The sequence below is a fragment of the Sparus aurata genome, chromosome 3 (assembly GCF_900880675.1).
Source record: "Sparus aurata chromosome 3, fSpaAur1.1, whole genome shotgun sequence".
In the NCBI taxonomy this organism is placed as follows: domain Eukaryota; kingdom Metazoa; phylum Chordata; class Actinopteri; order Spariformes; family Sparidae; genus Sparus; species Sparus aurata.
In genome coordinates, this window is record NC_044189.1 from 11747814 (window position 1) to 11760801 (window position 12988).

Genomic DNA, 12988 nt, shown 5'->3' on the forward strand with positions numbered 1-12988 from the left:
TTGGCTTCCACTAATTGCATTTGATCGCTCCAATCCACATTCAAGACACGCTGTTTTGGCCGGCACGTCGCTTCTAATTTTGAAGCGGCCACGCCTGTAGCAACGAGTCTCAGAGTGATCTGGGACTTGAGCATTAGCTTGTAGCTCAAAGTATTGCCTGAAAAGGCTACAGCCTCACAGAGCTTCTTGGGAGTTGTTTTTTTTTAAATTAGTTCAAATTTATATGGCATTAATTTAAGTTCGCCAACATTTGTTAACATATTGGAGTTAACTGTCCCGTCTGTAGGATTTAGGGGCATCTAGTGGTGACGTTGCACATTGCGACCGCCTGCACACACCTCGTCCCACCCATCCCTAAGGCACACATAAGGCCCTCTCTAGAGCCACTTTTAAATTTGTCTGATCTGGGCTTCTGTAGGAACATGGCAGTGCAAAAACAAAGATTCTTGGTTCAGGTGATTACACATAAATGAAAACAGAATTCTTGATATTATATGAAATGTTCCCGAAATCCTACACACTCCGTAAATCCTACAGCCTTTAATGATTTACATTTATTAAACTATGAAAAAGGGTCTCCTGTTTGATAGTGAAGAATCTTCAGAATGTGTCTTTTGATGGCGCTGTGAGGTGATATCCTCTCTTTTCCTCTAAACTTCGGATGAGAGCAGTTTCGAGCCACACATCAAATCGTAAGAATTTCGGACCGGATTTCCTTTCAAAAACTTGTTTACCAGCCAGACAAGATGTAATCTCTTTGCAGCTTTCTCTAAATGTTAAACTCTGTTATCTATTTGCATCAATCGGCAACATCCTGTCTGACATAAATACTTTGTCACAACATCTTTTTTTTGGAGACGAGCATTAGCTATTCCTGGGCTTAAGTTTGGACCAGATGCCCAGAGTGTCTGCACACCCACCCACACGCACGCACACACACACACACACACACACACACACACACACACACACACACACACACACACACACACACACACACACACACACACAGCACAAGGTCCATGGCTGTTTGTGTGTTTGTGAGTGGGTCCCCAGCTGTTGAGTGCTGTGCAGATGTAGCAACCAGAAATGAGGGATTAGAGCTAAATCTGGAGGGAGAGGAGCAGGAGGAAGAGGTGATTAGGGGACAGTATGGCGACCGGAGGGAAAGTACGACTGTCTAAAATGAAGACAAGGGTGAGGATAGGAGGATGAGACAGGAAATCGACAGGGGACGCAGGGTGAGATGTGGAGCATTTGAGAAAATTTCGACAAAGCGAAAGAACAAACGAGGGAAGGAGAGATGAGAGGCTGGAGGGATGACAAGAAAGAAACACCACCCCACGGTGGGATGTTATGAGGCTGTCGCACACTCTTTATCTCATTTGATTACAAATTCATCGATTTCTTCGTCTTCCTCTACAATCGGCAGAGAAGGCGAGAAGAAGCCGTGGTTAATGCAACCTAAATCTCACATCCATGAATATACTCACACACGGGGAGAACGGCCGGATGTTTTTTGCCTACGGGAACAGTGCAGCTTTCAGCCGAGTTCAAATGTGTTTTTCATAACATTCATAAGAATTCATAAGAGGCTTTAGCCTGTTGAATGGAAAAAAAAAAATACATTACACAGAAAAACAAGGTTATATGAGCCTGACTTTACCGATATGTTTACAAATGTACATGCATATCAACGAAGGGGAATACGGCCTCCTTCCCCTCACAGGCTGATATCTGCCTCCACTTCCTCCAGCCCCGGGGTCACACCCCTTCAAATCCCGCTCTGTTTAATATTCCAAGACATTTTCACACCAGCGCTGTTGCCGCTCGTACTACAGGGCCGACGCAGACGGCGGATGTGGCCTGCTTGATATTCCGCGATAACTTTCCCTCCACTTGTCAACACATTAGTCAACTGATCTGGGGAGGATTGGCAAGAGCCCAAATTAATGTGCGCAAAAGCAAAGCCCTCTAGGAAGCTTAACGCCGTTCTAATTAAGATGCGCATTCACATTTTTTCCCTTTCCTCTCTTAACAACATGTCCAAGAACGTCTGCCTCGTAAAACTCCCTAAATGAGTGAGCTGTCATGGTGAAATGAGAAGTTTTGATTTAATTTTAGGAGCAGCATGTCTCTTCAATAATGCAGGTTTTTGCATGTGGCAGATTCAGACTGTAACTCTCGTTCCTCCTAGGGACCGGATCCTTCTCTGCCTAAGCGCATCATGTGTCGGATCAGCAGCTGCGAACATAATAAAGTGGACACTTACTTATCGACCAGCCTCGATAGCTAGCCTGCGTCATCAGTGGACCGTCGCGTCACACCACCTCTAACCTGTCAAGTATCTCAGTCGCAGGAGCCGACGTCATGTTTTCCCCCCGGGGCTTAAACAACGTCATTTTGTATCCCAAAATGTCTCCTCACCTCATCTGGGCCCCCAACCCCTCACCCGGGTCAGTTTCCGTCTGAGTTGACTCACAGTGATCCGAAGCTGTAGGAGTGTCAGGACAAATCCAGAAATCCTGGGCAGATTTGACAAGGTCCTATTAGGATTTCTTCAGAGCAGAAGACACGCAGCTGAAAATGCCACCTGCGTCCAGGTGAACAGGTCAACTGCTTTATTACGGTTCACTCACTGCTATGACAGTTACGATACAGGAGGGTGTTTGCTTTTAGGCCAGTTGATTCTGAGAATGTACTCAAGTACTGTGCTTAAAGGAATAGTTTGGGGTTTTTGAGAAATGTTCAGTTGTTTTCCTGCTGAGAGTTCGATAAGAAGATTGTTACCTCTTTAATGTGTTTAATATGATGCAGCTAGTTAGCTTAGCTTAGCATAAAGAGTGGAAACGGGGAAAAAGGTAGGCCCTATTCTGTTTTAAATTCAATTAATCTCACATTTACAGACGTTTTGTCGTGTTAAGTAAAACACTTTTTTCACAGGGAATAATGAGAGTATGATAGGCCTTCCACATTTTGCTGAGTGTAGTGACCTCCTGACGTCTAACCCCGTGGAAAATGGCAACTCTTAGCTGTTAATTTAACAAACAAGATTAAATGTGTTAATTAGTGAGATTTGGAGGCGCTGGTGGATGGATTCTTTAGTGCCAGACTTAATGTTTCCCCCTGTTTCTGGTCTTTTTGCTAAGCTAAGCTGGCAATCTTTATATTTAATGGGCAGATGTGAAAGTTATCTTAACTAACTCTGCAGGAAAAGTCAACTTTTCTTACGAATGGGACCTTTAACCTTGATTAGTAGGTGGTTAACTTAGCTCCACCTTGGCTAAATCAGTAAAATGCTACTATATAATAATGCATTGGTAATCATAGTTCATAAACATATGACACTGTAACGCCGAAAGAAGACATTTTTGGTATTGTGTACTCTTATGTTGTACTGTACTGCCATTTTAAGTAACATGAGTATTTTTAGATTGTGGTGTGGCTGCTTTAACTTAAGTAGAGGGTCTGAACGCCTCGTTCTCCACTGGAGACATGGCGAGACATTGAAAGAGTCATGTTTTTCATACTCAAATAGAAAACTACCCAGTCGATATCAACATTAGTCAAGGCTGTTCTGGGGGGAAAAAAGGGGTATTTGTCGATATTTATGATGCAGATTGAATTAGGCAAATTAGTGGAAAAACAAGATTAAGTTACTTAATTCCCTATTTTTTTTTTTTTGTGAATTTACATCATATTTCATAAACCTTTAACTGTATAACTGTTTAACTTAATATTTTAGGGAAGGATGGATGAAAGTTGGGGGACAGCAACAGTCAGGACGATAGACCTGTTTCTACAAATCATACAGTCAAGCTGCTATAACACAACACACATCATCCCTCGGTATTTTGGTACTTTTGTGTTTTTACCACGATGATATAGTTTGGTAAAGCAACTGCATCTTTTTTAAACAGAAATACAAAGAAAGCGTTCACCAGACACCAGTGAAGGCCCTTATTTTCGATTTTCACGTTTTATTCAATTATTCATTGATGTACTCATTCTACTTTCTAACATCAAGGTCTGAACGCTGTTTTCAAAGCCTCTCCACCCACAATGTGGTGGGAAAGTATTGAAGCGTTTTATTGACGTATTCATATAACGTATTTAGTTTGCCTAAAACTAAGCAAATGATACGAAGTCTAAAATATACTTGAATCTTCTTATGACATTATGCAAGTGTTACTTTTAAGTGCAGAGTGTGAACCCCCCCAAAGGCTGCTGCAACCCCGGATCTTCAGAAGAAACACAGAGGACACGACCCATCTGCAGCGGCGGGGTTCAGCCCTGCGTACTGAACTTCAATAAGAACAGTCTGTTTCATTAAAAGAGTAAAAAAAAAAAACACATCATCCCCAGTATGCATGCATTATGACGAGGATAAATTTAGAATTCCACGCAGAACAGAAATAGATGACATTGTAATACAGTCTGTTTATCGTGGAAATCTAACTTTGCTCCTAATCTGCGATGACTCACCTCCGATTTAATATAATCCCGATCGGTTGAGAACAAATGTCAGTACAGTAGGTCAGCTCGCATTGTCAAACAGTTGCATAAGAGATTCCACGAGGTTATCTCTGTTTTGCCTTATGTTTCCACTGACGACCTTATTTTAACTCTGATTTATTTTTCTCTGTTTGCGCCACTGATCCCTCCATGTTGTTGTTGACACCGAGTGTCCCGGAGCAGCGCCGCATCAATCAAACTCATGGTGAAGGCACTCTTGAGTTTTGGGAAGATATTAAATTTTGGTCCCAGTGAACTTCAGCAGCTTAACCTTTAACTCAGACCTGCCCCAGACAAATCTCCTAAGGGTACACAGGCCACGCAACACATAAACCGACCCACCGCTGTCATCGTTGTTTTTTTATGACTCTCAGTTTTTATCTTATAGGCAAACATACTCACAGTCAATCTGCAGCATAACGTGTTGCAGATGTCCTGAATACATCCCAGCGGCAGGAACACGAGACTGAAAAGACGCTTTGGCGACACCTATGGGTGGGAAGTAGATCAGGCGGTGACACTGATTCATATGCAGAATATTCTTATGATGTCTGCTGTCTGGAAGCATGTTTTCCTCATCATCATCATTCAAGTCGTGACACATTCATCGTCAATGGAAGGGGGGCACTCGGGGGCTCTTTATCATGTTCAATCTGACACAGGGGCATCCAAGAGGGCAGTTTCGTAGTGTTTTTTTGAACATGGCGGCACCAGGGCTTCCACCCTGGGTCCATCGGTGGTCAGCATTTCACAAATATAGGGGGAAAAAAGGCTTCCCAAACAGGTCACAGATAAACAACAGAAGAAAACTGAAGCCCTTGAAAGCAGGGGAGGGAAAAACCTAATATTTTTAATATGTGGACATGCATAGAGGGACTAAGAGTCAGAGAGAAGACAGAGAGAAACTTGGCAGCGACTCTGGACCGCGGAGGATTTTTAATTAAAGTAAATAGCACAAATACACACTGAGCTCCAAATGAAGTAGCCTGTGACGAGTGTGGCACTTTGTGTAAATAGTCGCCATTAATATATGTATTTTGAGTTCACTTTGTCTAATGAAGGGGTGCCAGTCAGTCAGCTACATCATTTTCGGACCAGATGCATCTGAATGAGCCACAACTCATTTTTATGAGCCTCCCAACCCTGAAGCAGTAGTTTCCAAGGAGCACTCGAAGGCAGCGCCAGCCTCTGTGATTGTCTCATTGACGTCCTGAGCTATACCACGTTCTCTGAGGAGGAGGCATCTGTTTCATTGTTTGGACCAGACGGTGCGGCCTGTCAGGGGAATTCTTCCTCCGCGGCACGGGCCCGGCCCATGCTACAGATGGCTTATCTCACGGTAAATGACTCAGAAAACGATAATATGCCTCAGAACGGAGAAAAGGTCATCTCCTGTTTCTAATGGAATGTCTTCCCCGGTTAGATCCTGGACGGAGCACTTGTTAGATCTCTGTTTCACGGTGGAAACGTGAGGCTCTGTGACAGCAGCTCGGGGAGACGTTGGCATTTTTAAAATCCACTGGCAACACTCCTGACCCTCTCGTTTGAATGGTAAGCAGATCAATTAAGGTTTCGCTCGGGCACAGGCGAAAACATAAGCTTTGCCAGACGCGAAGTGAAGGTGTTTTAATGTGACAGCGTTAATTCTCTTGCATAACTACCCAGAGACGAGACTGCTGCCAAAACAGCCTGATTTGCAGCAAAACTGACTGGTTTTAAGTTGTCAACTCAGGCCCCGGAGCAGAAGCTAAAACCCTTCCCCTGTCCACCCCCCCACCCCGGCGTCAAAACACTCAGGCGTTTATGTGCAAGTCCAAACCTATAAGCAGGCGAGAAGGGACTGTAAGCCAAGACCTACTGTAATATTCAACAATTATCAGCCCGTCAGCTCCAAACTGTCAGGGAGAATCAGGAGCCGCTCCCTCTCAGCCGAGTCGAAACAGCTGCGAAACAGATATTAATAGACGCGATCACTTCTTTGTCACCTGCTTGGTTAAGTATGACTCACACTTTGTCGAGCAAATTTAAAGTATATTTAATTAGCTTTTAAGTTTTTCTTGGCACGAGCCCTCCACACACACACACACACGCGTGCACACACACACTTGCAGACTGTTTGACCCAGGTCTGGAAGTGAAAGCCGACAGCAGGATCCGCTCCACTTCTTTTCCCTCTCGTTTGATACCGGGGCCTGATGTGCGACATCAAAGAGCACATCTTATCTGCCCCCCTCTGTCTCCTCCTGACATGGACATTTAGTGCGTCCGAGACACGCGTCCCCCTCCCCATTGTCAGCTCCTTTTCTCTATCCTGCGCACAAAGATTCGAAAAGAGGCTGACTGAGGGGGCAGAGGGAAAAAGAGAGCGACACGGAGAGAAAGATTTGTGGAGACATGAATGGCTTGCAGGTGTTTTCTTTCTTTTTTTTTTCTTGAGGGGAGAGAGATGGATGGAGTGGGAGATGTGAAGCCGTGACTGCCCCCCCCCCCACGCTGTCATTATGTTTTATGGCAGACGAAGTGTTTTTGCGAGAGTGACTAGAAAAGGATGGGCCGTGTGAGAAAGAGGGGTGAGAGTTTTACAGCCGGGGTGTGTGCAGCGCAGCGAGTGTGCGCCGGTTGGTTTTGCACGTCTGAAAGGTGGAGTGCTCGGGGGAAAAAAACAAACAGGAGTGAGTTGGAGGGCGAGTGAAGGTGAAGGAGGTCACGGTGAAGATAAAGAAATGTGGGTACACAGAAGAAGAAGGAGAAGAAGGAGAAGGCCACAAAGAAAACACACAAATAAATTTGCAAAAAAGATTTTAATTGCCGTTTGTTTTTAATCATTCGTGGATCAATTTACAGTTTTTTTGTTCTTTTTTTCTATCCGCTCTCGTCAAAGGTAAAACACGTTTCTCGTGGTTTGTCTCCAACATCAGTTAAATGCTTTTTCGCACCCCCCGCCCCCCGCTTCCCAAAACCCCGTAACGTAAACTAACATTACAGAAGAGCACATTCTCTCGTACACACACGCACTTTGCATATTCAGATCCTACAAACGACTCCTTGACGGGTACGAAATGTTTTGTTTTTTTCTAAATGCCACATACTGGAAAAAAGCGCGGACGAACACATTCTAACATACATACGCACATGGATGTGCACACATATGTTGCTGCTGTTTTTTTTTTTTTTTTTTTTTTAATCTCTCGCTCGCTCGCGCGCTCACACGCAAGAAAGCAGGCAGATAAAGCCACACACACACACACACACACACGCATCCATACACGCTTGTGCATACACACACACACACGCGCACATTCCATAACCGGCATGTGTTATAAATATACATTACAATGCAGACTCCTTTGTTTTGTAAGTGCAGCACTTGAAGGAATGCCGCCCTTCCGTCAACATCGGCTCGTCCGTGCACTCACAGTTGGTTTATAACGCGCTCCGGTTAGCAGTATCTGTTACACGAGAGCAGGGTTACTCGCCGTACCGTACCGTACCGTACCGTACGTCCCTACTGATTAGTCATAACCAATAACCCTCTCCTCTCATTGTCAGGCTGAATTACATCTGACCGTTTTATCTACACAAGCTTTAAAAAAAAAAAAAAAAATAGTAAAAATTCCACTGTTTAAAAAAACAAAAAAAAAGAATTAAAAAATTGGCACAGTAGCTTAACGAGCAAAGGCCTACAAGTGCACGCTAATAAATTAGGTAGATAAATAATATACTTTTAATGTTAAAATAAATACATTTTGAAAAGTAAATAAATAAAAACAAAAAAGAAAAGCACAACGTTGTAGTTTGATTAATGCCAGCCTACGTCGTCCTGTATTACAATATAAAAAAGTGAACTCTTTGTTTGCACATTCATACGTGTTTTGTTTTTTGTTTGTTTTTGTTTTTTGTCTTCTTTTTTTTTAACAAAATGGCGGCAGCGTTACTTTGAGACTCAAAGCACAATTTCTCCTCCAGGCACCTGCCGCGCTCTGGCGACTGTATGGGGTCGTTTCCATGGTGACCGTGACTGCTGTGATGGCCGTCGGCGCTGATTGGCTGGCAGCACTCTGCAAGTGGAAAAAAGGAGGGATAGACTAGACCGGGGCTGTCTGGGATTAAAAGGGAACCTGCTGCTGCTGCCGCAGAGAGAGGCTTTTTTTTTTATTTTATTTCTTTCAGAATCGTAAATTAGTGGTGTTCTGAATGACTCGGCTGATTGCTGCGAGGAGAAAGGTTTGACATCCGGGGGAAAATCTACGCCGAGTGCTGAAGGTAAATGCATCAGAACAAAACACACATCTAGCGGGTCTAAGTGCCGTCAAATTACTAGTCTGGGGTCTGTATTTTTCTCGGGTTGTTACAGTGTGAAGGCAGGAAATACAGACAAACGACTAGTTCTAAGAGGGCACTCGCTATCTTCTAAGAGACGCGGGCTTTGCATGTGTACCTATCACAAAGCCGGGGGTATTTCTGATGTCTGGAGAAAATGGATTCTTGAAAGGCCTGCGGATATTCTCACAAAGTCCCTTTTTTTCTTATGAACCAGCTCGGCCTCTTATAACCAGCAGCTCAATCCCACTAGTGTGAAAACATTCCTCAGTGTCCAGGATAATGGCAGCACTTCTCATCATTGACTGATTACATAAATATCCTGTAGGACAGGTAAGAGTAGCACAGCTCCAGAGTCCAGCTGGCTCTTCACTACATCTAATACATTGTCCACATCCAAGGCATAAACGTCCACTGCAAGAAGTCCAACCTTCTTCAAAACCTACAGCTACAAAAAAAAAAAAAAAAAGCCTTGCTGAAGACAGTGGAGCTCTAATCTGACGTCCATGCTACGATAAGAGTGTGTAGTCTACATCCAACTCATCACAAGTCCGCTTTCTCAGGCGTGACAGCAGCACTGAAGTCCGAGTCTGAATATAGGTTTGCGGTTGCGGCCTCCATGTCGTGGCACACCTGCGTGAGATGCAGCGGTATTCACATGATGTTGATGTCCAACAACACATGGAGCGTCAGAATACACTGGCGTAAATATGACAGCAAAAAAAAGGCCTCTCCTTTTTTTTTTTTTTTTTTTTTTTAAAGTTAAGTTCAGTTTTCCTCCTGCGTCCCTCTGATTGCGGTTCCCGTTTCACCTCGTTCTCAATCCCCTTTTGCGTTTTCCCGCCGACTTTCACATCAACAACTGGGTGGATACGAAGCCCTTTGGACAAGGCGGTGTCCAGCTATGCGTGAAGTGTCACCCGCGGCGACAGTTCGCTAGGACAAGAGGACAGCGGACACGAGCAGCATCGCCACGGTGAGAAGAAGGCGGTCACGTGAGGGGCTGCTGCCGCTGACGCTTTTCTCCAGTTTGGGAACTTCGGGGTTGAATTCATCTGGAGGAAAAGGAAAAGCACAGTGAGAGAGAGAGAGAAGTGAGAAAAGAGAAATAAGTGTGAAAGAGCAAGAGAGAGAGAGAGAGAGAGCATGTGTGCCAGACAGAAGGAAACGAACCATTACTACATTATTAATTCATCAATCTAAAGGCGGCGTGTGATGCATGCAAATTGTGCTTTAACATATGCAGAGAAGGAGACATGATGCAATTATCAACAAACCACCAATTATCATCAGCGCGGCTTTATATGGCCGGTTCCCCCTGCGGGACGGAAAATTAAAAACACTTTTGTTTCTGATCTGTTTGTTTCTTTTCCTATTCCTTTTTTTTTTTTTTTTCATGTATTCCTCTTTTTTCTGCGTAATGATGTTTTTTTTTTTTTTTTTTATCCTGGAGGGATTTCAATCAAACCAAATTACTATGGTCTCGCCATTGATTAGACACAACAGAACATTAGCTGGAGGGGAGAGACGGAGACAAAAAAGCCGGGAGAGCGCATTTTGCAAAAAAAAAAAAAAAATCGGTAAAAAGTGGATTACACTGAGTCATTATGCCCCGTCTCGAACATAATGCTTCCCATTATATTGAGGGGGTTATTACGTGCTAAAATAAAAGCAAAAAGGAACCAAACAGAGCTGTGTTGCGTACACATCCATCACAAGTTAAAGGGTAAAAATGGGCCGCACGTATTAAGCTGTTAGAGAAATGCTGAAGAGGAAGAAGAAGAAGAAGAAAGCTCCAATTTGTTCCAGGTGTCGGTCACATCAGCCCACATCAGACATAAGAAAGCGAGACGCAGGTGAGAGGGAGGAAGAGTTTAAAGCCCCGAGACATGACGTATTGATTTTACATCGTATTATCAGGGAAGGGTTTGAAAAAAATATTGTTTTGATGCGAGAAAAGATATATCCATTTGACAAATTGCACCCCTAAACTGACACAAATTGTGTGCTTTCACTTCAACCTGTTTGTCCTCATTAAATCGAACCCGCTTTTTGGCAGGAAATGCATTAAATCAACGCTGCAAGATGTGAGAGAACCAGAACTTTATCGCTCTAGCAGCTGCTATCCAAACCCCCATTCGCCATAATAAATGTTGGCATCGAACGTCTCTGCAAACCACAAATACATTGAAACTATACATTTCTGTTTATTGCAAATATATGCTTCTATATCTTCAGTTTTTAACTTATATTCGGACAACACTGTGCCTATGCTCTGGCTAGGTTTAGGCACATCAAACACTCAGTAAGGTTAAGGAGAACATCACATTGTTGGCTTCACCTGCCTGTTTTGGTCGCCACCAACAAGGCTAGAAGTTGTCCCAAGACATCCAGTAGTTTCACACTTCACCTTGAGACATGACATATTGATTTGTACATGCTGTCATTAGGAGATTATTTTTGATTTAACGGCTTAAAATCGCACTGATGACAAAAATGCACGAAAAGATATATTTATTTGACAAATTGTACCCCAAGGCTGACACAAACTGTGCGTTTGTCTACTAAAATCCCATAACTTTCACTTCATTACGCTGTCATCATTGCATCAAACCAGCTTTCAGCAAGAGATGCATCAAATAAACAAAGTGAGACGTCCTGAAGTCCTGTCTGGAGTCTGCGGAATGTAATGGAGACAGTAATTGTCTACGAGCAAAAACAAGAAGCCCGATGACAGACGGAGATACAGATAGATAAAGATAACAGGTAGAGATAACAACCACACGTCAGCTGAGGTTTGATGAATGGCAGGAATTTTGTTTTTAAAGTAAACCATCCGGCTGCTCTGGTTTGTCCTGGCCCGCATGTGCCGCGCTGACGTCAGAGCTGTTTCTCAAGGAACACGAAGCATCTGTCTGCAGCGAAGACACACGACACCAACATTCACACCGCAGTGCACCGGCATGAACTCAAACAGAGAACAGGCAGCGGAGGCAGGGGGCAGAATACAAAACAGCACCGCCTCAGGTAGGGCCTTACAGGTCGCAGCGGGGACTTTCACACCATCCGGTCTGAGGCTCTCCAGAAGTAACACTCACTGACCAGAGGAAGATATGTACGCCCTGTCCCTGCACAAGGAGTGAGCTGAACAAGTACACACAGACATAAATCCATTTCGTTGCCTCACATGTAAGCTGATTCATTTCCAGTTGTCTTGCCTTCTTCAGTTTGTGGGCGCGCGCTGCTTTGACAATCACAAAGCAGCAGCAGCAGCACAATATGTACCTCTTTAAAACCCCTCGCTATTTAGGGAAGCCGCCCTTGGAAGATGAATGTGGGGGACGCCGGGCGCCTCCGGCCATAACAAGTTATCAAAGGTCCACAGCATGACACCGAACATCACAGCGCAATTGTGGGATACAGCAATCAATTTCCAAGAACACAATCTGGCGCAGTCTCGCCTGTATGGGGTTCAACAACAGAGAGCACACGGGGCAGCTCTGCTCCTGTCCGGGGCAAACCGCCCGAGGCAGTTACAGTGAGATAAGAAACATCAGCTCCAGACCGTCGATGAGTGGAAAGAGGTTGTCTGGTCTGATAAATTGTGGCGCCGAACCACGCCACAACGATGGTGCACTCGCTGTGATGCGCACACAACACGAGGCGACGGACGCATCACGTATAGTTACAGCTCTACAGGTTCAGAGGGGGGAGGTGTGATATAGGGTGGACTTCTTTCAGCGGGCTCACACTCCGTCTGTTAAACACTGTAGGTGCCTTAATGTCAGAACATGCCTTAGCATCATCACAACCTCATGCATTCATAACCAAGGGCATGACTACTAACAAAAGATAATTATCTCGATCCCAGTGAAAGACTTGCTCTGAATGGTTTGAGGAGCATTGAGAGTGAAATCCACTCATGTTTTACTTAGTAGATCATATTCACCACTGAAGGATGATAGTTTTTGAAAATCTGGAGGGACTTTGGGCCATATTTCAAGGTAAAACAACATATTTGGTAACTCATTAGCTTGCACTCACCCACTTCCCAGTTAGCTGAATGCTAGTTTGAGCCAATGGGTTATAAAATATGTTGATTTACCTTGACATATGGCCTAATGTCCCTTTATATTTTCACTACTGATTGTCTT

At 44.1% G+C, this 12988-nt stretch overlaps 1 protein-coding gene across 1 annotated transcript in view; it reads right to left on the reverse strand.

Moving 5' to 3' along the window:
- Positions 1-7296: 7296 nt before the first annotated feature.
- Positions 7297-12988, reverse strand: part of efna3a (ephrin-A3a) — a 70047-nt gene continuing 64355 nt past the window's right edge. The window contains exon 5 of the mRNA XM_030412906.1: positions 7297-9889. Within this exon, the coding sequence (XP_030268766.1) occupies positions 9771-9889 (119 nt within the window). The 3' untranslated portion in view covers positions 7297-9770. The remainder of the gene's footprint in view (positions 9890-12988) is intronic.